We start from the raw sequence: 27,580 nt of genomic DNA, 5'->3' as shown, positions 1-27,580 counted from the left end.
TTAAGCGTAATCGTTCATGCGATTGATTTTACATTTGCCAGACTAATGGCAATGAGCTAAAACGTGAAAGCCATGCAATCGAACCCAGTTTAATCAATTAGCATCATGTGCATTTTACAATTGAAACTGAGCTGTAACCATTGGGACAGGCTCGCTGTCACTCGAGAAAACCACCAGAAAATGCTTTAATTGTATTTGCAGCTCAGCAATCACCCCGCCTTCCAAGCGCTCTGATTGGCTTCTTTCAAGAGTGCTTAAATTTCTCGCCCTCTGATTGGCTGAGAGAGCTTTCTGTTTTGGTTGCCTGCCAGCAGCCGTCTGAAGGGGAGGGGAGCCGTCTGCCTTCCGCTTCTGGGCTGGATTGACACACAATGAGGAGCAGAGGCTGGGGAGACGCTCCGCAAACGCCGCTGTAAATAAATACAACAATCACTGAGGCCAGAGAAACATGGAGAACCAGGTACAGTGGCTTTTGTCTCTCCTTGTGGGATCTGAACTTTTCACGGAGAAAATGGCAGCAGGCTGCGCGCTGGCAGGGCAGGAATGAATCCTCTGTTCTGCTAGCCAGAAGAAAAAAAAATGCTCCTGCTGCTAATGAACTCGTAGTTGTTTGGCTCTGGAGCTATGCTAGCTGGGCACTCATACATCGGTATTTACCGCTAGCTAGCTTCAGTCTGCCACACCATTCAGCACCGCTGCATAGCTGTAGCCACAAGCAGGCACACAAAGAGATTTACACCAGTGTTTATGCTGCTCTGCCGTGTTTAAAACGCACATGCACGCTGTTAAACACCAAGCAGACCAATTTGAGTCGAGGTTTTGTTGTAGCTAAGCTAAGCTAGTCTACCTATCAGGAGTGTATCGGCCGTTGGCTAAAGGCTAAGGAGCCGCTACAAGGCGCCGGGGAAAAGATTTGTCCTCTCCAGGTTGGGCTGGAGAGGCGGGGTGGTGTCTCCACGGCCAGCGGCCTCAAACCTCACATGCAAGGCTAGTAAAACCAGCAATGACCATTCAACTTCTGCAGTATCTTTGCATTATTTGCCAACAGTTGGTTAATGTTTAAGGCTTACCACATTCTTGGTAGTAGACTGAAATGCATGCAGCATGGTGGAAAAGCTGACAAATTCTCTGTGTGCACAATCCAGTTATGATGACCACCCATGCATTGGTTGATCATTACAAAGCAAAGAGAATATAAAAGATAATTTGAAGGGCTGGTTTGGAAACCCGTTGCTTCTTCAAATTTGATACTATTGCATGTTTAAATTAGCAAAGTTAAGATTTATATCATCCTGAAAAGCTACAGTACTGTGAAATAGTCCTAGGCCGCCATAGATTTGTTGTTCAGTAAAGTTGGATATAAACATTTACTTCTCAGTCTCTGCATTAAGATACAAATAAAGAATATAGAGAACATGAACAGTGTATTAAAATAAAAATTAAAAAAGTCAGAACAAAATGGCTTCTTTAGCCTGAAGTCAACATTTAGTATAAAACATGGAATACTACAATCAAAACAAAAGGTTGCTTAAACAATCAATATTGAGCTTTGAATGCACTTTTTTGAATGCAACCTGGTGTAACTACACCAGAAGATTAGTCTTGTCAATCTTGTATAGTCTCCCCAACAGAGTTTAACACATGCTGAGTAGAAGGGAAGTCATACTAAATACTAAATACAGCATGTTGAAGTTATTTTATTCTAAAACATTTGCATTTTTAACAGTGTATACATATTCCCTGTGTGTTCAGGTTATGTTTTAGTAAAGAGACTACGGAGAAATAAATATGTATGATCATTAAAACCTTGCTAAAATAAAGTTTAAGGTGCCCTAAGACCTTTGCACAATACTGTACATCATTTATTTTGCAGAGAACATAAAAGTGGGCAAACCAAACCAAATTACATACTCTATTTGCTAACTATGAGGCAGATTTTGCTTTAAAATGGGTTACTTTCTAAATGCCTGAGGTTATTCAGGACTGTATTTCAGATGGTTAGGCCACACACACCCATGGAAAGTGGCTCAGCCACTTTCTTGGAGCTTGTCTCCATTCAGCTTTGGCCCCTTTGAAGTTTTAACTAGATCTGTGAGTGTTCATCCACAGAAAGTCTTCTGCTACAAGTTATACGAAGAGTGTAGTTACACTTCTGTGTGTAGAAGTTTTCATTATATGTTTTGCAGTCTTATTACTCAAATATACACACAGTTGCCAATTTATTGTTACACGTAGCACAGAATAATGCAGTCTAATGCAGCAGCCCTGCTTTTAATCATACTTCTTTCCTGAAGGTTATAATGTTAAGTTGTTGTCAGTCTGGTTTAAAGAGGTGTTGATTCAACTTTATGGTCGTTTTGTCAAAGTTGTGGTCCTGTTAAATTGTGTTGCTTTGTACGTTGCATTATTACAGCCCTCACTGATGTAAATGAATATTATAAGTCTTTAAATCCAGATATACTGCAGAGTCATTGTATTATACTGCATTATTTGTAGACAGGTGGAACCAGTAAACCTGCAGCTGAGTCTGTCAGATCTGGAGGAGAGTCAAGTTCAGTCTATAAATGTTGTACTTCAATGTATTTATAGGGTTCCCACAGTCATGGAAAACCAGGGCAAGTCATGGAATCTCACAATCACATTTTCCAGGCCTGGAAAAGCCATAGAATTAGTAAAAAATCATTAAGTTGTGGAAATTTTGTTGCATGTAATGAAGTTTTTGCAGTAATTTTGGTGGATAACCTTAGACCCATTGTAACATAAAGACAAATCAATTTTCTGTAGCACTCGACATAACATCTCTCTAACGCGTCAGTTTATGACGTTTTGCTTACCATCACATACAGTTCTCCATTTTTCTGCTCTCTCTCCATGTACGCCAGATACCTGAAATTATTTTTGTTGAAATCTCGAAATGTTTGAAAATGCCCAGAAGAAAAAAGTGTTAACAAGAGTCCTTGAAAAGTCATGGAAAAGTTTTTAAATTTTATCCATGAAAATGTGTTGGGACCCTGTATTTGTTGCACATTACACAATCATGACACAGCCAAATAGCTTTGAGCTCAAATACTGCGATGTTTTGTTATTCTCCAGTTATGAGACCTTCATTATGAACACTGCAGTTGGGATGAGTGGTCATGCAGCTCTTTGTAAATCCCCACACACTCATTCACACACCCTATTTCCAATACTCACTTGTTTTCCTTGGGTGCTGCAGATAGGCTATTTGTGAATCCCCCGTGGCTCGCTGACCATTTTCCAATACAAGAAACTGATTCATCTCTTCTAGACTTAAGGTTTTGGTGCGTTGATGGAGGATTTGCTGGAGCCTGCAGCTTCAGCAAAACACAGCTGCTGTCGTGATTGTTTGTTTGCGTGTCTCCTTTGAGGCAAACTTTCTGACTTTTTTATTGTAATCATTTATTAGCTGGAAGAGATTAACATGGTCACGAGGGGTGTTATTTACATGTCAGCTGGGAGTTCATTGTTTTCATGGGAGCCAGCGTGTCTGCCAAAATTTGTATTTCCCCTCAATTGGAGCACTGTGTTAGAGAAAGAGAGCGAGCATGCATGCACCATGTCAAAGTTAGCGCCTTTGTTGCTTTAATAGAGGAAAGCTTAATGAATGTGTCACCACAAGTCATTTTTCCCCTCTGATACTAGTAGAATTAAATGATTAAGACACTTGCTCGTTGTTTTTAGATGTGGCCTGTGTCCCGCAGGTTTCATTTTTTTAGGCAGTGTGCTGCAGTTTAATTAATAACCACCTCCATTAAGGTGGTTTTCATTTTACGTTTTTATTTTTCCAGCCTAATATTGCCTCCTGGGCTCTTCATGTTCCGATTATTGGTAGAAATTATAGTCAGTTGTCAGTTTTTTAGACCCCTTCTTCCTATTTTCAGACCGCTTGACACTGTTCAATTCATGCTTACGTGTATTGGCATATTTTTCTTCTCCTTTTGTAGAGCTTAATCACTTATTTTTAGTAGAAAGAAGAAAGTGAATTGTTAAATTAATAGTTTAATTAATTATGAAATGTCAAACATTTGCTCTCCTCTCGAATGTGAGGTTTTGCTGCTTTCTTCCGTTTTCTGTCTGTCTCTGTAAATTCAATATATTTGGGCTTTGGATGGTTGGTTAGACAAAACAAACGAGTTGAGGATGTCACCTTGACTTCAAATTGTAATCTAATATTTTCAGACTAGGGCTACATGATATTCAAAAAACGCAAAAAAAAAAAAACGCAAAAAAAATCATATTGCAGTTATTTTGACAGATATTGCAATTGCTATTTGACTCATAATATTTTTTGGTAATTGTAATTTTTGCATTTTATGTTTACTCAAAAAACATATATTAATATATAAAAATGATGATGTGATTTTTGCTGTACCAAACAAGCACGTTTCCCTACATCTGGAATAGGGTTTGTGGGCTGTGGCAGCTCTATAACTCCACAGTGCTTCAGTTACGATGCTATGTTGTGACACATTTGATCTTTATTAAAAAATAATGCAGCTCCTACTTGTTTGGATGTTGCACTTGGTCATATCACAATATGATATATATTTCATAGACAAACAGTCTTTATTATTATTATTACTACCAGTTATTTTAATCACTGATGAATATGCCAATTATTTTCTTGACTGATTAATCATACCGGGCATTTTTCACTATATTTTGACAGAGCGAACAGTTTGATCAATGTGAAAATTAGGGAATTGCTTTCTAAGATATAAAAAAAAAGAGAAGAAAAAGCCCAGTATGATTATCTAGTCTTCTTGTTTTCAAATGTCTTGTTTAGTCTAAAACACAAATATTGTGTAAATTATTTGACTGTACATGGACCAAAGTAAAGCAGCAGGTACTCACAATTAAGGAGCTGGTACCAGTGAGTGTTTGGTATGCTTGAAAAAGGGCTTAAACAATTAATCAATTATAAAACAAGTTCCTGATTAACCTAATTAGTCTGTCTGGCTAATTAATCGACTTAGCCTCATATTGCCTTCTGGGCTCTTCATGTTCAGATTATTGGGAGAAATGTTATGTTTATTTTTTTGTCATGCTTTCATTTTATTGTTCCCTTTTGAATTCTTTTAAAGAGTCAGCATCTTCCTCTTTGGGTCATTATCATCTTGATTTTTATGTTGTCCTTATCACGCTTGATTTGCAGAGTCGTCTGGTGGGTGGAGGGGGGGCGGTTGTTGATGGTTGAAGGGACTCCACGGCTGCTCACTGTGGGTGTGGTGGAGTCTGGAGTTTAAGGGCATTACTGCCACAGAATGGCCGGGCAGAGTGCCAGGCAGGGGAGGTGTGTGTGCGCGTGTGTGTGTGTGTGTGTGTGTGTGTGTGTGTGTGTGTGAGAGAGAGAGAGAGAGAGAGAGAGAGAGTTAGCCAGACCAGCTCATCTCAATCCCGTTCCCTTTAATCCCCCCACTCAGTCCCAGCTCACGAGCTGCTCTGTGCTGGGGCCAAATCCCCACATTCTTCAGTCCTCCCCTGGACATAAAGTGCCTTTCTGTCCCCTCTCGTTTATCCCCCCACCCACCTCCTCATTCGCTTCTGCACTCCCATCTCCATAGCCTCTTCACTTGCTATGCCAATCACCACCAGCACAGCAGCACAGTGTCATTTACATGTCCCATCACTGTCATTGTTCTTGGCACAGAGAGGTAGCCCAAAAATGTGCCCCTCTTCTGGACAAACCTTTTGAGATCTGTTGGCTCGGACAGCTAATCACTTCCATTCCACAGGGAGCGTCCCGACATCAGTCCAGCTTTGTGTCTGTCCAGACCGAGTGTTCAGCCTCTCTGTAGTATAAAGTACATACACACTCCAAAGTAGAGATTCAGAGGTTTTTGTTCAAGGTGGAATTGGAAACCCATGAATAATGGCCCCTGGTTTAAAATCAGTGCAAGTGTTGTTTTTGTTTATGTTTTATTTAAGCAGGATTTGCAAAGTGTCTCAGCCACGGTAATCTAGAACTCTGTATCAGAGGACTGTAACTGTTATTTTCATCATTGATTGATCTGCAGATTATTGTCTCAATCAATCATTTGGATTATAAAACAGAAAGCAGTCAGAGTAGTGTCTTTTTTTCCCAAACAACAGTCTGAAACCCAAACATATTTAGACTGTGATAATTTACAACATAAAAACATGACTTAAATGATTAATCAATTATTCATTTAGTTTCGAAGTGATGATTGAAATTATATCAATATCAATGCATCATATTTAATAAGATCTCCATATGTTTTGTTTGTTGCAGAGCTGCAATCTGCCCATTGTTTTCTCCATTAATCACCTAAATGTTTGGCCTGAACAGTTGGAAAATTATGTCAATTACAAAGTGCAAGGTGACATAATCACTTGTCTTGTTTTAACTAGTTGTCCAAAATTTAAAAGCTAAGAAAAACTTCAAACATTTAATAATCTGCCAGCAATTCTTGTTGTATTTCATTATATTACATTTTCTGTGCACCTTCGATCTGTGTTGTTTTTAATGAAATCAAATTTACTTACTTACCTGCTTATGTAACAAGCAAGAAATCCAGGAAATAATAAATTGAGCTGAACAACTGATTAAGCAATTAATATTGGACTATTTTGATATAAACAGTAATTCATTTTAATAGTTTAAGCCTCTTCGTTGTGAGGCCACTGTTGATTTTCCTTATTCAATCAAAGATCTAAAAGTATAGGGTTTTGTATATTGTAGAGATTGTAAAGCCTATTGAGTAATATTTCAGATTTTGAGCTGTATAAATAAAATTCACTTGAGTTAGATTAATGAATTGCAACCCCTTGTTTTATATTGGCAATGAAACATTCGGAAAATCCACTTACATTTAGATGGTCACTTGCGTCTTATCTCTTTTTGTTGTCGGACATTTAGTTGGTGACATAAATGCATAGAATACATCATAATAAATTTTGATATTTGACCCTTCATGCAGGTTATAAAAGCACAGACTTAAGAAAAGAATTACGTCTTTCTGTTGTGAGAAAACAAAGAATCCGTTTAAAGTTTTAAAACTCAGCGGAAGAGGAAGAAAACATGCCTGAGGCATTTATTTGACCTTTTTCCGCTCGCCACAATATGTATACAGCACAGATAACAAATGCCTCTGTTCTTCATCATCCCCATCACTTTCTTGATCTGAATAATTTTGCCCTTGTAGCTCTCATTTACTTATTTTTGGCTTTTTTATATTCTCCCACATCTGCAGGCCTCGTGTGGTGACAACAGTATTTGACTCTTTCTGTGTGTGTGTCTGTTTTCAGTGCACGGTGCAGGTGAAGCTGGAGCTGGGCCACAGAGCCCAACTAAGGAAGAAGGTGACATCAGAAGGCTTCACCCACGACTGGATGGTGTTTGTCCGAGGGCCAGAGACCGGTGACATCCAGCACTTTGTAGAGAAGGTTGTCTTCCGCCTACATGAGAGCTTCCCCAAGCCCAAGAGAGGTGAGACAGACGGACAACAATAATTGAACACGAACACTCATTAAGTTTATTTTCATAGCATATGTCATACACCAAGGTAATTAAGTGTTTCAGATCTGAATAAAAGACATTTAGTCATAAATACAACATGCTATACAAAACACAAAATATAGAAAGTAATGTCACATAGATTAAAATGATGAAAACAGAATTAAATAGGAGAGATTGCTGAATAAAAACAAAATAATTCAAATATTTATGCTTCTTTATCAGGACTCAGTGAGCGTAACGTCTCAGCCTGTCATGGTAGCTACAGTATCAACTTATCTGATGCTATATGGACATGACCTTGACAATTCTGCTGACTTTTTTTTATTTTATTGCCTTTTTTGTTAATATGCGTGTTTGTTTACATCACAATTTTCAAAATTTTAGCCCATCATAATGCCAGAAAAAATAGCAGAATTTCCCCAACCAATATTAGACATGAATGCAGCAGTTCTCCCTTTTTTTCTCTCTATCTGGGCCAACTTCTGCAAGTCAAAAATAATCAAAAACTTAAAAGGGGACGAAGTGTAGCTTACTGTTAGCCTGCAGCTGCACTTTTACAGTGAAAGAGGTACCGTCCTGATAGTCGGTAGCTTGCCAACCACATGCAACAGGCCAAGAAGTCAGTCATGACTTGCTTTTGTTTTTGTCTGCCAAAGTTTGTATCAAGTGTTGAACATTTGTTTCATTTTCTAATTCCAGTGTCTGAATATTTTTAAGAATGAAAAGGTCATTCTCTTTTTAAAGAGTGTCCTCGCATCATTATGTTTTTGTATTAAGATTTCAGAGGCATAAAGTGGTTTCAAAATTACAATTTTATTGTTTTTTTTCCCCAATTATTTCTGGGACAGTATACTGTCAAACAAAAGCCGTTATCGTGACGGTGCAATTCTTTCTTAATGTTCAGATTTAGTATATGTTTGATTAAATGATGTCAAATTGAATGTAGTCAGTACAGACGCTGCCTCGTCAAACAGTACACTAGCCTCCTGCACATAATGATGCTGTGCAATAATCTGTGTTATTTCCGGCTCTTTTATAAATTGGTGCACTCACTTTAAAGTCATGGATGATTTATTATTATGTGTCACTGATTTGTATTAAGGTGTCCTTAGAACAAATCCAAATCTGGGCGATATGGACAGAATTATTATCACCACAGTCATTTTTGTGATTGACATTAAATTCATTAGAGTGTAGTTAGGTAAGACTTCATTCTAAAATACCATAATCTGTTTGTGATCTGGTTTAGTGAGAGACTTTAAGGAATATTTATTTCTTAGAATTCATATATTTCAGTTTAGATTTGTTTACCTCCGCCATCGTTTCGATATGTAATCTATTGATAATGAGTGATGTGAGTGTGATTATTATTGTTTTTGACTTGGTCTGTCTGCAGTATGCAAGGAGCCTCCGTACAAAGTGGAGGAGTCGGGCTACGCAGGCTTCCTCATGCCAATTGAGGTTTACTTCAAGAACAAGGTGAGTTGTGGAGTTGCTGAAAGGACATTTATGCTGTGGAGGATAAATAAAGTGTGTGTTTTATCAGACTGCCTTCACATGCATACAAAAATCTGTGTCACTGGGAGGAAAACAGATTTTTTTAGCAGAAATCTACACATGATAACCAGAATAATTCCATAACTTGATAAAAGAAACCCTTGTTTGACTGTTTTTTTTTTTGTGAATGGCTTAATTTTGGACAGCCACACTAACACACTCACTAGTAGGAGTTCTGCACTCGGCCAATCAGAAGCCACAGCTGTGTTAGTAAAACTTTAATAAGAGGGGCATTTCTCTCTTTAAGTGAGAGAAATAAAAAGAGCACACACTATTATACTGGCACCTTTAAGTCTCCACCAGCCATTAGAATGAATGATGAAAGAAAGAAAGACCCACTTTACTCTCATTATAAGATAAGGACGTTGCTTAAGTGGTATCTGCACATTAGTGTGCCAGCGTCTCCTGCAGCTCTTTGTAATATTAAACCTCTGGACTGCACCCAAAAATGTTACATCCTCCTCTTATGTGCAATTAACTTGTACACAATGGACAAATCTGTCAAGAAGATCAAGAAAATGCTTAAAAGGGGAGTGTAAATATCAGCAGCCATTAATCCATCTGTGTTTACACAAAGACATTTTTGTTTAATCATTCAGGCGTGTGTTAATGTCTTTTCTTCGGCTGTAATTGTCCACTTCTCCACAGCTTCTCTGAGGAATGTTAGTCAATTCTTATCAGTGTGCCGGCTCCGGCTATGTCTGTTTTATTGACTTCCTGGGTGATAGTTCATTCATTCAGCTTTTATCTTTTGTTATGAAATATGTTGGCGTGACGCAGAAAGACGAAAACAAATAAGCTTGTGTCACACATGTCAGAGGAGTTTAAAATAGTCTTTTATATTTTTGTCTTCCTTCAGGAGGAGCCAAAAAAAGTATGTTTCAACTACGACCTATTTCTCAACTTGGAGGGCAACCCACCAGTCAACCACCTACGCTGTGAGAAGCTTACCTTCAACAACCCCACCAAAGAATTCAGGAGAAAGCTGATCAAAGCCGGAGGGGTAAGGCTACCTGACACACTCGCTGGTTCACTGGACTGATGGCTGAATGACTAGAGTCAACAGATACTCTAGCTGTCAATAGTACTGCAGTAGCAGCTAGTACGTTATGTATTTTGTCATGAGTTTTGAATGCTAGTTCTGGGAAGTGTTTCATCTTTAATGCAGCGAGTCTACAGGTCTTAAAAACTCTTTAAAAACATTTAAGTTTCCTTAAAAAGGCCTAAAAAGGTTTTATAAAGTCTTATTGTTCATTGACAAAAATCTTAAATATTTTTTCCTGCCTCTCATAGACAAATGTTATTAGAAGACATTTGTGCATCACAATGCAGGCACACTATAAAAGAGAGATCATTGTGAGGATTCTGTGTTTAAGGGTCCAGTTTGCCTTAAACAATTTAATTATAGCAACAGGAATTGCTGGTACATTCTGACAAAATTTAATATAGTGAGCGCCCAATAGCTCGCCTGGTAGTGCAGGGCCCCATGTCCTTGCTGTAGCGGGTTTGATGCCAACTCACAGCCTTTTGCTGAATGTCATCCACCCTCACTCCCGCTTTCACTCTGAAAGCTGCTTTGTCAAACACAGGGTAAACCCCCCCAAAAATACTAATAAAAAAAAGAAAAATATATTATTGTCATATTGTCCAGGTTTTTCCAAAATATTCATTTATTTGTGGCGGCCTGCCTCGATAACATCATCTACCACCTCGTATTGATTTTCTATTTATGAAGCTGGACCGTTCATTAGGAGGCCTGTCATAATATATGTTTGCTTCAGTTATTTTTTCACCGCTCTATCAGAGTGCCGAGCGCACAGATGCAGCAGCAGAACATTAAGCTCATTGAAAGTGAAACTTACACCGATCACACAGATCTGGGGGAAAAACTGTTGTCCCTGCTGGTTATTCATCATACTTTCATATGTTGACTGCTATGATTAAAAAAATAAGTATTTCCTCTGTAGAAATCCTGTCAGTGTTAGTTCACATTGAAACAAGGGACTCATATAGGTTTCTGTTTCATTTCATGTTCCCATACATTTGGCATGGTGGGTAACTTTATTACCCATGATGATTTATGATTAATAAATTGAGTGTAAGTGATGGACAGTATGCAGTATTCTTTGTTTGATTTCAGTGCTGTAATCTTTCAGATTGCTCCCCATTAGTGGTGCATGTGACAGAGTTTTAAGCTCAGCAATTGGATCTTTTTCTCCAAAACACATAGAGTGTTGTAGGGAATTAACAAGAAGAATTGGCTGTTTTGCAATACAGCTGTTTATCTTTTGTACCTATGATTCAACCGGGAGTTTCACGACCATCGAACTGTACAAGTGCCTCAACTGTGAGTCACGCAACATTGTCTTTGGGGAAAAACAACTCTATAAAAGTCCGGTTCTGTCTTGAATCGAAGCAAAGAAAGGCCCTGTACACTATTTGAGAATTTACAATGTATATGATGTTAATGTAGTGCTCCATAAATCTTGTGTGTTTAATTCCAGGTGTTGGTGGTTCCAGAGGGGGCTGAAGCCGTGTCGAGGCCCAGTCCAGACTACCCGATGCTCCCCACCATCCCCCTCTCTGCCTTCTCAGACCCCAAGAAGACCAAGACATCTCATGTGTCAAAGGTTGGTTAAATTCCCAACAAGAAAATACCATCTAGTTATCTCACCAGCACTGTCAGCTGGCTCACTCACTTGGAGTATTTCAACAGAAAGTGTCACAACTTCATTGATCATTGCAGTCAGTTTTTATTGACAGGCAAACATCGAAATGAACACTGCACAAAATCATTGAATTGGCCTTGAGAGCAGGCTGACTCAGGATACTAATCATAGCCAGCTGTTTCTGAGCATCTGTATGCACAATTACTCAGTCGGCTTATCTGCCAGGAGACGGGACATATCTGGAGAAAACAGGAAACTAATCCCATTGCTTTTTACATTGTTGCCACTGTTTTGGTATCAACCTTCCACAGATCAGTACAGTGGAGAGGTTTTCATGTTTGACTGAAATTAAAATGACGAGGCACTGATTTTTAATTTGTAGCTTTGCAGAGCTGCAGAGCTCTTCCTGTCTCTAATTCCTCCTGTTCTTTTTTTTCTAGACACAATTTTTAACGTTATATATAATTTACAAAATGTTTAAACCCACATTGGAGGCTAACTTCAATTTGTGCTGATCGCAAATGCTTCTATATCCTGTAATCCAAATGTCCCCTTTATTTCGACATGGAAGTACTTGTTTCCTCAGTCCACATTATTACTGTGGCATGAGTGGGCGTGTTTTTGACTTGGGTTCATCCAGCTGTGTCCATCTGTGATTAAAGAAAAAGTCAATGGGAGTCACTTCTGAAGAATCACACATGGCCACTCTCGGCAGTGCTCCAGTCTGTATTGAGTCTATTATCATAAAGGCTCTTATGTGCGTATCAGGTTTGAAAACCTGTAAAACTGTTTGCTGATGAGTGGATGAACTGTGTGCAAAAATCATCCTCCACTTGTATCACTCTGCCAGAGAGCCCTGTTAAAAGCCACTCCTGTAGATACAATCTTCGCTACATGCTTACTTTGTCTACAACACACAAAGTTTTATCACACATCGAAATTAGCCCATCCACCGCCCTTCAAAATAAGAGTCTACTCTAAAATAATTCCAGTAATACAACTCATGTAGTCCACGGCCTGTTTGCCCGTGACTGTCAGTTCAGAGCAGCAGAGCGCAATTCTGTTTATATTGTAGTTCAGAGCACTATAGCATCTCTGCGTAACTTGTGAACTGGTGTGACTTTCTACGGACATACTAGCAACATGGCTTCAGGCATGACAGAGTCTGTTGTGTGCAGGCCACACCAACAAAATCTACCTGTGCATTGGCAGCTACCTTGCTGAACTGCTTCAGCTTTCAAATGTTTGGTTTCAGCACAGATGCTTCCTCTCATTTCTGTGCAGACAACCAACAGGAGAAAAGAGAGCATTGCAAGGAGGAGTTGGCACTCCAGAATTGTTTTGTTTTTCTTTGCTCCAGCACTCCTTTCTTGCCCTCAGTGGAGGGAAGTCGAAAGGTAAAGAAGGAAGAGAGGTGTGTCAATCTCCTCGCCTTTTGTTTTCAGAACTCCTACAGGCAGCTCCATCTTTTTACACTGAATTTTGTCAACAAAAACGCCAGAGGGCTTTTAATTTGAAACAGAAGCAGGATTTGTTGACTTAAAAATAAATATTAAGGGATTCAATTTTGGTTTTTTTTTGTTTTTTTTGCAGAGAACAAATATAGACTTTAATGTTCGTGAGAAAAATAGCTAAATACATCTTAGATTGTTGGAGTTAGTATGCTCTGCTTCTGTTTCACAGGGCTTTGTCGGGTTATTATGAGTATTATGAGGTTATTATTATAAGCTTCAATTATTTGCTGTTGATCAACAGCGAATCTCCAGAGCCCTGAAAATGATATTTGGGATGGCCCTGAAAAGGTGTAATGTTGCTGGAATGGTGGCAATATGAATATCAGATCATTTTCACTGTCAATTTTTACTACGAACCACAATTATTACGTGGCAAAAATAGGCAAGACCCAGGCCACAGCCTCATCCGCAGCAGCTGCGCTGAACATTTGAACACTGGCACCAAAGTAAAAGGCGTGAGTTTATACAAAGAGCAGGCACTGTTGATGCCAGCGGCGTGGCCTTGGCGTTTGTTAGTCCACCGCTTTGGATCACACTGAAATATCTCAACAACTCTTTGATGCAATACCAAGAATTTTTGTTCAGACTTTCACAATCCCCAGAGGATGAATCCCTCTGACCTGGGTGACCCCCTGACTTTTTGTCTGTTGCCACCATGAGGTTGACATTTAGATGCATTATGACCAAATACCTGCAAATCTAAAAACATAACCACCAGCCTCAGCTGAATTTTGTGTTTCCTGGAAACTGGCAATTGTTAGCATGCTGACATGCTGAACTAAGTGATTGTGATATGCATTATACCTGCTTAACATCAGCATGTCAGCATTGTCATTGTCAGCATGTTAGCATGCTGACTTTAGCATTTAGCTCAAAGTGCTTCTGTGCCTGAGTACAGTCTCACAGAGCTACTCGACTCTTAGTGTTTTTATTACATAAAGGGGAAGGTTTCATTAGCTGTTGTCTGTCTTTTTTTTCACAGATCTTTGAGAAAATTGTTATTTTGGCTGTTGTCACCCTGTCCAAAGTTCTCAGTTTGACATCTCATTCACAGTAAATGATGTGATTACAGTACAGCTTAGATTGGCTGTACCGTGATGAGGTCTTTGTGCAGCTTAGCCTGTTTCCTTTCAGCGGGTCTCTGTGAGAGTCCTCTAAGAGTAGATTGTCATTGACAGTGCTTTTGTTTCCTCTCTACAGGAACCCAGCAAAGAGGGAAGTGGTGGCAGCAGCAAAGGACCCAAACCGCACAAACTGACCAAGGAGCACCGTGAACGGCCCCGAAAAGACTCTGAGAGCAAAGGCACGTCGAAAGGAGACAACGACAGAGACGGAAGCAGCAAGAGTGGCCGCGATCCTTCCTCGTCCTCATCCTCATCTTCAAAAAAGCCTTCAGAGATCAAAGTGAAAGATGAAGTTAAGGTCCTACCCAAGGCTGCCTTCAAGGAGCCCAAACTCACCCTGAAGGAGTCAAAGATGGAGGGCATGTCCCCTAAAGGAGGGGGGGCTGGGAGCGGAGGGGTGGCGGGGAGGAGGCGGGGAGGGCCCGCAGATTCTAAGGCCCCGGGAAAACGTCCCTCCACTGTTGAATCTCCCAAACCCAGCGCTAAGAAGCAAAAGAAGGGCAGCTCAGAGGGGCCGAAGGGGCCGTCCAGCGGGGCCTTCACAGGAACTTCTCCTCGTGTCTCCTCCTCGTCTGCAGCCAGCCAGCCGTATGCAGAGAAGAAGCCTCCCAAGGAAAAAGGTCGCTGGGCCAAAGGCAAAAATGACACACAGGAGCCAAAGGAGCCCAAGAAACTTCCAGAGTCGGAAGAGTCGAATTCAGAGGATGAAGCATCGTCAAAGTCAGAGGTACGTCGGCTCCCCAGAAGCTACATTTTCAGACCTTTTGGAAGTGATGATACTATTAGGAGTGTTTTATATTGTAATGTTTTTCAAAAGTTCATTATTATGACTGCTAACTATAGTTTGTGTTTATGGCTACAACTCAAGATTATTATTTTTGCCTAATCTGCATATTATTTTCTTGTTTAATTGGCTAACAGTTACTCAGAAAATAGTTAAAATATCTGTCCCAATTTCTTCAGCCCCAGTGTAACTGCATATACCCTCTTTCTGGCCACCAGTCCAAAACCAGGAAGAAACTCAATTTATTGTGACATATGAGGAGGAAAAGTATTAAAATCTCACAAATGAGAACCTTAAACGGGGCAACAATGTATTCTGTTGCAATTTTCCAAATATTTGCCATTAAAGTCCCCTTTACCTGACAAATTAGATAACTGACTCATCATTTCAGCTCCAACGTCATGCTATATTTGTGTTTAGTTTTTTTTGGTCCTATCAACCTTTTCTCCATTTCTCTCCTCCCATTTTTCTTCTCGTCATTTTCTTGATCTTCCTCTCTTTTCCTCTCTTACAGCAGTCCGCCCCTTCCAGTCCTTCCAACTCCAGTTCCAGCTCTGACTCCAGTTCAGATTCGGACTTTGAGCCAGGACAGAAACAAGGGCAAGGTAGAGCGTGCATTCATTTTGGTCCTTTGCAGAAGTGAGATTAATTTGGCCATTAAAAAGAGTTTTCTGGGGGTAAAGGGTTGAGGTGAATGCTATTAAAGTTTGTGTGACTCTGCCTCCTCTCACAGGCCCTCTTCGATCCATGGTGGAGGAAATCCAGTCAGAAGAATCAGATGATGACGACAGCAGCTCAGAGGAGGAGACGCCCATCAAAACCAATCCCCCCAACCGGGACTCTCGGTCAGTCTCCCTAAATATATCTTTCAGTCAGAAACCGTGTTCCTAGATCGCACTGTGAAACAACCTAAACCTGGTTATTGTTAAATCTCACTTTCCATGTTGCGCTCTTTCCCTGCCTCCAACAGGGTCCACACACTCCACATGAGATTTTTAGAGTTCATGACATGTGTCTCGCCAAGTCTCCATTCAAATTTAGCACAAATTTTACTCAAATTCGAACCATATCTGCTGAAGAAAATGCAAATCAATGCACACTTCCATCCAGTACTGTTGTGCACATATTAGAAGTTGAGGGCATTGAGATAAGAAGGTAGTGTGGCTAATTCTGCAGTTCTGTGCCGTTAAATTATTACAGGAGACAAGAGAGCAATGAGATGATGTATTTAAAAGAGCTTTTGTTGAACCTCACACAAAACATCACATTTTATTAGCTTGGTCTTCCCCCTTTGGACCTTTTCACCACCTTTTCTATATCCTTATAGATAAACCAAACTTTCCGACAAGAACCTTTTTTTGGGATACTTATCTTTTCCAAGTATCTGGCATTTCTAAGTTTTTATATGCACAAATTGAAAATGCACATAAAACAGTTGGAGTTCTCTGATTGCACCTGAATTTCGTTTCTGTCCTCAGTAAAGGAATTCACTACAGCTCAACTGGCTTTTATTTCACAGTCTGGCATGTGTCAGAATTACCGACTGAGACCAGTTTTATTTGACAGATCCTGCACAATGTGATGAACTTGTAAGAGGGTTATGGGCTTTAACTTTCTGTCCCCAGCTCATTAGTTTTTTTTGTCTCTTCTCAATATTGGCTGTTGCGTCTCCTTCACCAGGTGATATAAGGGTTGATTTTAGCAGCAAAAAATGAATAATTATAATCTACAAGATGCACACATGTCCAAGTGCAAAGCTAAGCAGCGTGACAATATTTTCTGTCTGTCAGTCTGTGTGTGGTTGACCTTGTTGACCTCGCCGTGTCCCCCTGTCAGACTCAGCCTGGACAGTGAGAGTGACAGCAGTGACGGCTCACACAGCCCCAGTCGAGATCCTGCTCCACCTCCGCAGAAACACAGCTCCTCCAATAACAAAGTGAGTCACTCAGACCTTGTTTTACTGCCTGCTTTCATTTACATATTGACATGCACTGAAATAGCTCGACTAGAAGATAAACACTAAAACCACATATGGATGTTTATGGTTGCAGACCGATTGAGTCAGGGTGCGACCTGCTGTTTAACGATTCTGGTCTTATGTATTCTTAAAAATATAGCGTTCAGCCATCAATATAATCCTCAGACAACATGAAACGTCATTTTCTAAAGCATTACCATGTGAGTATGTGAGTAAAATTGATTAAAAAAAAATTTGTTTTGGGACTAAAACTATCAAACCAATATTAAAAGGAACAGTATAAGGTATTCTTTTAGACAGAGACAACTGATTTTGATTCAGAATGTGCTGTATTTTAATGTCTTGGTTCCTACCCAATACAAAATAGCCTGAAGACATTCACAGACATGGAAGTATGACTTACATTTCAGCTGTATTAACTGTCATCAGTGTCCCAGATAGTTTCGCTGTCTCACATGACTGCCTCTGTCTCTCTTCGTCTCCCCTCTCTCTCTGCATAATTTCTGTCCTCCTTTTTCTCTTTCTCGCTCTCCTTTTCTGCAGGTTTCAGGCAGAAAGAGTCCAGATTCCTCTTTTCGCTCAGAGAAGGTGTTGAAGAAGGGATACGACAAGGTAGGAAGGGTAAATCAAACTTTTTTTATGCATTAACTCACATACACATGCAGGATTTTGTCCACATTCAGTGAGTGCATTGATGAATTCAAGATGGAGTGAGGGCCAGTGAATTGATCCAGATGTGCAAACAGACTCTGGCCTATGAACCCTTGAAAAGAAATCTCTTTTTTCTTCTTTATAACAAGATGATTCATGTAGTGATAAAATGAAACTCTGGTAAACTGGTCTTATATCACTCCTTCGCATTAAAACATCTGCTGAGTTTCATGGATTTTGTTGAGACATCAGGAGAAAGGTTAAATCTCACAGTGATTAAATTCAAAGGACGAGGTCTACTTCAGGATATAGTTTAAAAAAAGAAAAAGTCCAAAGTTTTTGAACAGAAAACAGTCAAGAGGCTGTCAACAGTATGTTTTGTTGTCAGTGAAGTGTTGTTCATTTATACAGCCCACAAAATCACAATCTTAACACACTGTGATAGTACCAGTCAAGCCTTGTCCTGGCACTTAAGATTGTCAGTCACTTTTTGTTATTGTGTTTTGGGACGTAAGACAAAATTTTAGAATTATTTCTGACAATAAATGAAATTTAATCTTATCTTTTTTAGGAGTGCTCTGGTTTTTTGTGTAGCCACTCCAGGCATTTCTAGGTGAAAATCTCTGAACTTTTCAGATAGCCACAGGTGTCGTCACTGTCAGCCCTTTTCAAGCAACCGATTATAAGGTGCACCCTGGTAAAAGCAAAATAAAAAATAGCAGAAGAGCTTGTTCCAGCTATGCCTATCTGAGCTCTGTGATAAGTTTTCCTAAAAAACCTTGTAACAGAGACACAAAAGGCCATTTGTGGGAGCAGACTGGCCTTTATTAGCATTGTAATACAGTGTTGTCTTAAGCTAGTTAGCTGTAAAGTCAACCATCTGGTAATGCAGCGTCATCAAAAAAGACGCTGGGAGTGTTTTTTTTTCTTTAATGAAGCATTCCCCAGGACCCTGCCATCGCTTTTCTGCCAAAGAAAAATGCTACATGGACACAGTCCCTTACCTTGATCTGCAATTTTCCATCAGTGGTGTCAAACCCAAAATTCTTTCACACTACTTCTCAGACGGTTTGGAATCATGATTATCTCATCAGTGATGCTTGCTAGTTTTCTCCATTTTGCATTAACAAACAGACAGTACTGTAGTTAGGGCCGGAGAGATATTGGACTTAAGGAAAAAGAACACTTGAGTAAAAGGTGCAGCCTGTTGTAAGTGTGCACTGACCATGTTCACTGTAAACTCCTGCAGGCCTACACAGAAGAACTGGTGGACCTCCACCGTAGACTGATGGCTTTAAGGGAGCGTAACGTCCTACAGCAGGTGTGTGTTCATGCCTCCGTTTTCACTTAATAACAATTTCATTTTGATAAACTCTTTCTATATTCCATTCTTCAATATTTTGCTGAAAACTGTAATGGCACTGTTTGGTCAATGTAGTGTCCATTTTAGTATTAACCTAAATCAGTCTGTAATTTTGATTGGTTAATCCATCCATCCATTTTATGTCACTTATCCATGTCCAGGTCGCATTAATTCTATTATATTAAATAGATTATATATTCAGGAATTATAGTTATGCACTGCTGGGAAGTATTGAAAGAAACAGTACAGAAAATGTGAGATGATAATAAGAAGTAAATCTCAGCTAACTGGGTTTCCATAAAACTTTCAGACTTCATCTTAAAAAAAGTATTAGATTGGATTCCATGTGGTGTCAAGTAGGTTTAAATTTAATTTTGTAAACCTTGTAAGCATCTTTTTGTATGTTGTTGAATTATTTTCAGGAGTAATGTGATCTGAAAGACTAAATTGATCATTTCACTGTCAGATTGTGAACCTGATCGAGGAGACGGGCCACTTCAACGTGACCAACACCACCTTTGACTTTGACCTCTTTTCACTGGACGAGTCCACTGTCCGCAAACTACAGAGCTACCTGGAGGCGACGGCCACGTGACAGGAAGTGGAAATGGGCGTGGGGAAACCGGCCTGTGGATGGCAGCGGCGGAGGTGGAGGTAGACTCACCACCACGTCCCCTCTTTTTAAGGAGGGGACAAGCAGCCACATCATGTCGCAGCTGTCTTCACAGGCCTGAATGAACCATCGAACAACTACCACACAAACAGAAACATGCGAACAAACACAAGCACACACAAAGACACACCACCTTCACGTGGGGGGGACACTGAAGGAGGAGGTGTGGAAGGGAGGGCGGAGGAGGAGCGGAGTGGCTGAACTCCGTCTACAGTCAGGATTTTCACTACACATCTCTTTTTTTTTTTTTTTTGAGTCTGTGCAGAGCTGTGGTATGCACCCCACACCCCCTCCTTCACCCTCCTGCACTCCCGCCTTTGCAAACCCAATACTTCCCCTCCTCCTCCTCCTCCTCCTCCTGCTCCTCCTCCTCCTCCTCCTCCTCCTTCACACGCACACTCCTGACTCGGCAGAACACTTCAGTCCCCTTCCCCCTGCTGTCAGCTGGAGCTCATTTCTCTCCCGACATACACTTTGAGTCGTGTGTGTGTTGACTGTGCATGTGTGTGTTTGCATGCAAGTGCTGAGGTTTTAAGAGGAGACATTGTCTTTGTGGTACCGACTTCTCTTTGTTCGTGAAGCTCTAGCACAAACAACAGCCGGTTTCCCTCCATCACACACACGGCAAACAGAAACAAAGTCGGGTAATAATTTACTTTAACTCCCCTATTTAACATTCATAAGGAGTATATAAACATTGAATAAACGGTTATAACACACTACAATGGCGTTGTAAGCAGCTATAAGTTTACTATAAATCCTCTTACATGGAGGTTGGTGTATAAACTGATAATGAGTGACAAAGTAGTTGAAAAGATGACACTTACTGTACCTTAATAAACACTTAAAATGGCCTTATGTGTGATTATAACTACAGTACAGTGTGTTATAAACCCTTGTTTAGCTTTTAACAGTGCTTATTAGTGATATGGGGGCTTAAAGTAAATTTGTACCAGATTCATGCACATGTTTGTCCTTCCACTTAACCTTGTACATGAAGACATTGAGAGGTCCTGTGCTGTATGTGTGACTTTGTTTTGGATGAGATTTCTCTGTTGTCTGAACATTTGAAAACACATGTTCTGTTGAGTTTCCCCTCTACTTCCTCGCACTGAAAGCTGAGCCTTGACCTCCTCCCAACAGCTCCCCCCTTTTCCCACTGAAGCCCCCTCACTCCTCCTCCTTCACCTCCTCCTCCTCTTCCTCTTCCTCCCTTATTCTCATATTGGCGTGCATGAAAGGGCTCGACTGCTCGCGGCCAGAGCGGTGGAGGATCACTCCTGAATTGCCTTCTAAGTGGTGGGTAGGGTAGGGTGGTGGGTGGGGGTTTAAAAAAAAAAAAAGCCGTGAAAAAGTAGCCATACTTGTCTCCCAGAATCCAAAAAGAAGAAAAAATAAAATAGGGGCCACGCTTTTTTACATTTTATTTTTCTACAAGTGCATTTTGTGTATTTATTCCCAGACTGCGGTCAAGATAACCTGTGAGCTATGAATGTATATCGCTTTTACTTTTCTACGGCTAGCAACAGCCCCACTCTAGTGCCTTTTTCTGCAACTTGCAGTGAGGGGGGGGTGTGCGCTCTATTAGCCATGGTCACACAGATTGAAACCCCCCCGAAAATACCCCCCTCGGGTAAACAAGTGTTAATAGGGATGCCTGAATATCCAGTATTGTCTTAATGGCTTCCATCCCTGCTTCTCTTTCTCCAGTGTCTTTGTAGGCTGTCGTCATTTTTTCAGTGACATTTCCGTTGATCAATCCCTCTAAAAAATTTAAGAGCACTATTTTTCCCTTATGGTGGTCACATTTTTATGTTATTGCTTTCTGAGATTAGGTTCAGTGTTTTAAAGAGGAAGCATCAGGTGGCATTAATCAGCTCTAGTAACAGTTTCTTAAGTGGTGTCGTGTGTTTGGTGAGACGTTGAAAAGGGTCGGGGTTCCCTCTTCAAGCGGTTTGAAGGTGGAGCGTCTGATACCAAGTTACCAGGCGCTTGGAGAGAGCGTCAACAAAGGGCAAAAAATAAGCTAAAGAACCCTCCTTGTGTTTTCTTTCCCTAAATATTTGAAATGTATCTCTCAGGGGCCTGCATCATGACGCAACATCGGTGGGTTAATAGCTTAACTGGTCTCAGAAAGCTGGCTCAGTTTAGATCACCAAACCAGTGCTGCTTCACTTCCACCTACATCAAAACCTGAACACGATAAATAATAATGAGCACAAAGCAACATGTTTACACACCACTAGATTCACTGGGCTGACATTTAAGGTATGTTTGTAGCACAACCCACTCTTTTTTTTGTTTTTGTGCTTTCATTAGCGATGACAGTAGAGAAGAGGCAGGAAATGAGGGGAGAAAAGACTGGGGGCATGACATTCAACAAAGGGTGAGACTCAAACCTGCAACGTTGCGGTTCATCGTCAGTAGTTGAAGCCCACAGTGCTTCTAGCATGTGGCACAAAGCAAGATGGCGATAGTTATCAATACTGAATGATATTTACAGTTGTTTTAATTGAGCTGAAATTCTTCAATTGGCACAGCATTGTCTATTTTGCATTAACGATCCTAAAGAACATGCAGGGACGATGATCATAGTTTAAAAAAAAAAAAAGAAACGCTCAATAGTAGCATCTTTATTTAAAAAACAATGTCCACACATTGATAATTGGCTACTAGTTGGTTGTATACTTATGTTGAGTCTTTTATGTTTAATATTAGAACATGTCAGAGTGCATTGTCACACTTATGTTGCAGCCACTTTCCAAGTAAAAAACTTTGGTTTTCTTAACCAGCTGTATTGTTGCTGTGGTTACATGAAGGGTGGGGCAATATATCGATATTATATTTATGTCACGATATGAGACTAGATATTGTCTTAAATCTAACATCAGGAGTGTTCTTTTCCTGGTTTTAAAGGCTGCATCTCAGTAAAGCAATTCATTTCTGAACTTAACAGACTTTTATGTTAGTTGCCCTCACCCACTTAGGCATTATATCCACAGACCTGATGAATATTCATCATAAGTTTCATTGTGTAAATATTTTGTGAAAGAACCAATCGTCAACCAATAATGTCCCAGTTTGCATATTAACATATCTGATCAACCATATTGTGATATTGATTTTTTTAGGGTTGTACCTGAATCAGAATTATGTCCGTCAAATCACATTTGGCTTATTAATATGAATAATAAGTTATTTGCTCCTTTTATGGAGTTTGAATGGGATTTGGTGAAACGCTCATGGTGACGGAGAAGTTCATCTAAAATAGTGAACAAGCAAAGTTAACCCTTCCCAGCTAAGCCATAATACTACGGTAACAAAGGATCAGAAATATATATTTTTTGCCGACTAGTTATCAAACAAAAGCCAGAGACTGCATCATGTTCAGTTGCTGTGAGCTGTTAAATCGCCTTTCTTCCTTCGTGCAGCTTCCTCCGTCTCACTCAACCTCACCCTGGGTCTGGGTCTGCAGCTGCCTGTACAGCAGAGCAGCATGAAAGTAAGGAGCGCTCCTTCTGCAGAGGAATCCTAGAAGTATACTGACTGATGAAACAAAAAACAAACAACCATTACATGACCCCTTGACTGTAAGGAATCTTAGTTGACTTGAGGGTCTCCGACAGATGATTCAAATCTCCTATTTCTCAGCCCTTAATACAAGCAGTTTAGTACACCTTGTGCACTGATCTAGAGCAGTTAAACTGTTGACCAAAACTGTTTCCAGGTCTTTAGATTTGTATAACACCTGCCAGCCAATTACAGGGTTTTTTTCTGTGGCTGTGGAGGACTACACTTTATTTTCCTTAAACCTCTTTATTTACACATTTACTCTTTAACTTTTTGCAGCAGAAATGGTGTTACTTTTTAATTTGTTTATCAGGCACCATAGAAGCACAAAATGTCTAATATTTTTTTTCTGACTCCAAAACATTTGATAATGGCGTCAATGTACAGTTTAATGAATCTTATATAGTAAAGTCTGTGTTACCATTTTCCCCATTACTTTTGATAATTGTGTTATATTGTGTTCTATTTTTGTTTCATTTTTATGTTATATATGTAAATATAGTTACATTTACCTTGTTGCCTACTTTTCCTGATCTCTTTATATCTTTTTAACTTTCTGAATATCACTTCCTGCTGCTGCACTGACATTTCCCCACAGAGATCTGCAATTTTATTTTGTAATAATGTGATTGGCTTCTCTAATGTAAACAAACTCCTACCCTCTTTGGTAATTTTTGGGTTAACAGGAGACAGTTTTGTGAGACCGGTTTCCAGGATCGCTACTGTGTGATTTTTTTCAAAGCCAGAAAACCCCCCAAAAAAAACAGAATGAGGTGAACTTTTGCGTCTTGATTCAAGCCCCTGGTGTGTTAGTTCCTGTGGCCCCTCTAGGCTTTACACAGACACACACACACACACACACACACACACACCAGCCCACTGTGGTACAAACCTTCAATGAGCTCCCTCCCCTCCTCCTCCCCCTGTTTTCTTCCTGCCGACAGTGTTTTAGCTCTGATGCTTCGATAGCTTTAATACTTCTCTCTCTTTTTCTGTTGCCTGCCTGGCTCAGCGACATGTACAGTACACACTCCCTCTGCCCTTACTGTAAACGCCGTCTGAGCATGCAAAATGTGTCTCAAAAAAAAAAAAGAAATCCTGGATTCCTGCCGCCTTATGTGCCCTGCAGTAACCCCCCCTCCCTCCTGCCCTCACCTCTCCCCCTGTCCCACCCTCATTTTCTCTAGGTGTGCCTCTGTCCACAGAACTTCAGGCCGTGATTACTGAGAATGAACTTTGCAACTTTGTGTGAGTGTGACGTTTGTGCATCTGCGAGTGTGTTTGTCAGCGATAGGAGAGATTTTAAAAACCAACCTTCCTGTCCTCTTCTTTGTGCATCGATGTGGGAACTTTTAAATCCTAGTTCATGAACTCCGACCTTTGACCAGGCACTCATTCAGTCCCTTGTTGTGGTGGTTGAGAAGGGGAGGTTATGTGGGGACTCTAGAGAGAAGCCCCACTGTCTACCCACAGTCAATGTTTTATTTATGGACCTCTGCACTTTTGGCTGTGATGACTTCAGTACTTAAGTAGTTACCTGAACTGTATTTTTAAGGATTTTATACAATATTTACATGCAATACAATATGAATTGATTTTGTTTTTCTTTGCCAACCATTTTTGTTTGTTTCTTATTTAATTGTCTTTTATTTTGGCATGATTTTGTCACTATTATTCATAAACAAACATGCCCGTTCGATCTATTTTAAAACGTTACGGAGGATATTCCCTGTATGTTTTTGTGTGTCATGATTCTGATGACAGCTGAACACGAAGAAGCAGCTGTAGGAAAATGTTTGCTGGATGAGCTAAACTTCATCACCCTCTGCTTCCAGTCGGAAGAACTGGACCAGAACGAGGATGAAATGAGTCCAACACTTTATTTTCTGTGTCATGTCCAGTTATGATTTCAGTGTTTCATTTCTACTCATTCAGAGAAGTCTTTACCCAAACAGAAACGGTCACCTGATTTTATTACGTTAGAACTTGAGCCTGAAGAAACTCATCATAGGAAACAATAGAGTTGTGAAGTGGGTCGGAGCTGTTTTGAGCACCGCTGGTACCGGAAGTAAAACTGCCTTTCGTTTTTCCTACAGACAGTGTTACGTGACGTACAGCTGGAGAACTTTTACTGATTGGATCAACATGACTCTCTCCATCATCAGTCCAAATGGTTAAAAAAAAACTGTCCAAAAATAACTGATCAGTTCACTACGACTCCCAAGGAGCATCATGGAAAGAAACGCTCGATCATTAATTCACTTTTGGATGAATTCTGCCAATATGGCGCCGCACTTAACTACAAAGACAAACTGTTTGAATTTGCTGCCTTATTTGCGCCCCTTCTCCATAGCAATGGCAGAGCCTCATAGGTACTGTAGCATTCAGAGCTGCCCTCCAAGCTTAAATAACCTGATTTCTCTATAGTTGAAGTCATTGAAACTGGTGTTCCTAACTAGGCGCATAGCACCAAATTCTGGACCCTCTGCACAAGCAGTCTTTGTAGGTCCCCCCGTCCCTCTGCTCATGATCTGCGTCTCTCTCACGCACCTTTTTTAAAATATATTTTTTTAAGCCAGTTTGCCTTCTTTCCCGCTCTTTCTTTTCTGTTTTGGAGTCCCGATTTCCATGGCCGCAGCACTCTAACTGCGGACTAAACCATTTAAAGTGGTGAGAGGGGCCACAGAGTTATACAGAGTTCGGTGTTTCAACTGACTTGTTCAGACAATTTTAATTTAATTATACCTCCAATTACTTAGGAAAAAAAAGCGCAAACAAAACCAAACTTTCAATTCCTGGCTTTTCAAGGGCCCTCTCCATCGAGGCCCTGGGTAATCAGTCCCACTTCCCCTTACTTCGACGCCCCTGGTCCAAACCTAAACCGATATAACGGTTACATCATCCAAAAAAAAAGTCTCATGTTTTTCATGATGAGCAACATTGAAGATGTTAATAAAGGAAAAATGTGAAAATGGGAATAAAGAGGGGAGAGAAACTTCCGGTCCCTCTCACTTTGCAACTCTGTGCAGGTCTGTGGGAGCGGAGCATTTCAGCTGAGACTATATTATATATAATACATGAATAATACAGCAAAGGTAGAATATCTACTGTGTGGATCTTTAGAGGACGAGGACAAAGCAAAAATATAGAGCAAATGGTTGCAAATATGTGGAGGGGGGTTGGGGGTGGGAGGGGGCATGTGCAGACGGGATGTTTCCTGTGTCAGTGGTCGTCATAATGTGTCTGTGACAAGGGGACAGGGTTGCTTGTATTTATAAAGGTTTGATTTTTTTTTTTAAACTGGGGTTAAAAGGGCGGGAGGGTGGAGTCCGAAATGTGTTCCATGTATGTGGTCCAAGCAGAACAAATGAACTGGATGTGCAGAACAATTTGGTATTTTTTGAAAATAAACACTTGGCATTACAATGCCACCATGTGGCCATATGATGCAAGTTGTTGACAAGGACAAAACATGTTATTTTAATGTTATTTTTTATTTTGAAATCATATTATTAATAAAGTCATTAAGTACTGTTGTCCCAGTGTGTGTCTGATTGTCATTGACCGCCGTGTGACCCGGTTATGGCTGCTGGTGCAGGGTTCATGTAAAGTTCACGTGATGGTCATTGCAGTCTGCGGGGTTAAAAGGACACGCAGCGGGCCGGGCAACAACGCTCATGATGCATTGACCATCTATCGAGGAAATGTCACTATAGGGAGAGACGTTTATTGGCGAAGGCTGATCAATAAATTGTACTCTGTGACGCAGCTCTGCCCTGAGAAAAACTAGTGGGAGTTTTTTGCCATATCATTTATTCTGAGTAATCTGTCCCTTTAGCACGTCTGACTGTGCCAAACCACTGTGTCCAATGTAACAAATTCATAATCAAGACTGCAGTATTGCAATACAAGATTCATATGAATTTTCTTGTTGTGACTGAACATTTGTCAGGTATTTAACTTACCAGATAAGTCTTTTTTTCTGCTATCAGTTCTTAATTGACTTTCCAGAAAACTTACAATCTTGCAAAATATTTCAGTATTTAAATGAAAGCTAAAAGCAATTGTTTGGTGAATAGATTAGTCCCTTCTTCATCAACAGGGAGTCTGGGAACCTTAGGGTGTCCCTGGGAGTGACTGCAGGGGGACTGCCAATTTATTGTATGATCATTTTTTTTTTCTTTTTTTTTCCTTAA

The 27,580-nt window shown here is 40.2% G+C and overlaps 1 protein-coding gene across 4 annotated transcripts; it reads left to right on the top strand.

Annotated features, from left to right (window-relative positions):
- The first annotated feature begins 299 nt into the window (after positions 1-299).
- mllt1a (MLLT1 super elongation complex subunit a) lies at positions 300-26,920 on the top strand. 4 transcript variants are annotated; one of them, XM_042514939.2, is made up of 12 exons: positions 300-460; positions 7,291-7,471; positions 8,898-8,980; positions 9,918-10,061; positions 11,563-11,688; positions 14,442-15,092; positions 15,667-15,754; positions 15,883-15,994; positions 16,986-17,085; positions 17,671-17,739; positions 19,028-19,099; positions 19,608-26,920. In XM_042514939.2, exons 1-12 carry the CDS (start codon positions 449-451, stop codon positions 19,734-19,736), a joined length of 1,767 nt encoding a protein of 588 aa, XP_042370873.2. In that variant the 5' UTR covers positions 300-448; the 3' UTR covers positions 19,737-26,920. The 4 variants fall into 4 exon arrangements, with proteins under 4 accessions (XP_042370873.2, XP_042370863.2, XP_042370869.2 ...); XM_042514929.2 differs by having other exon boundaries at positions 17,671-17,748; XM_042514935.2 differs by having other exon boundaries at positions 15,664-15,754.
- The last annotated feature ends 660 nt before the right edge of the window (positions 26,921-27,580 follow it).

Source organism: Plectropomus leopardus, chromosome 5 (assembly GCF_026936395.1).
Source record: "Plectropomus leopardus strain MGB_pleo_1.0 chromosome 5, ASM2693639v1, whole genome shotgun sequence".
Taxonomy (NCBI): Eukaryota; Metazoa; Chordata; class Actinopteri; order Perciformes; family Serranidae; genus Plectropomus; species Plectropomus leopardus.
Note: the sequence above shows the minus strand (reverse complement) of the source record. Positions and strands in the feature narration are given on the sequence as shown.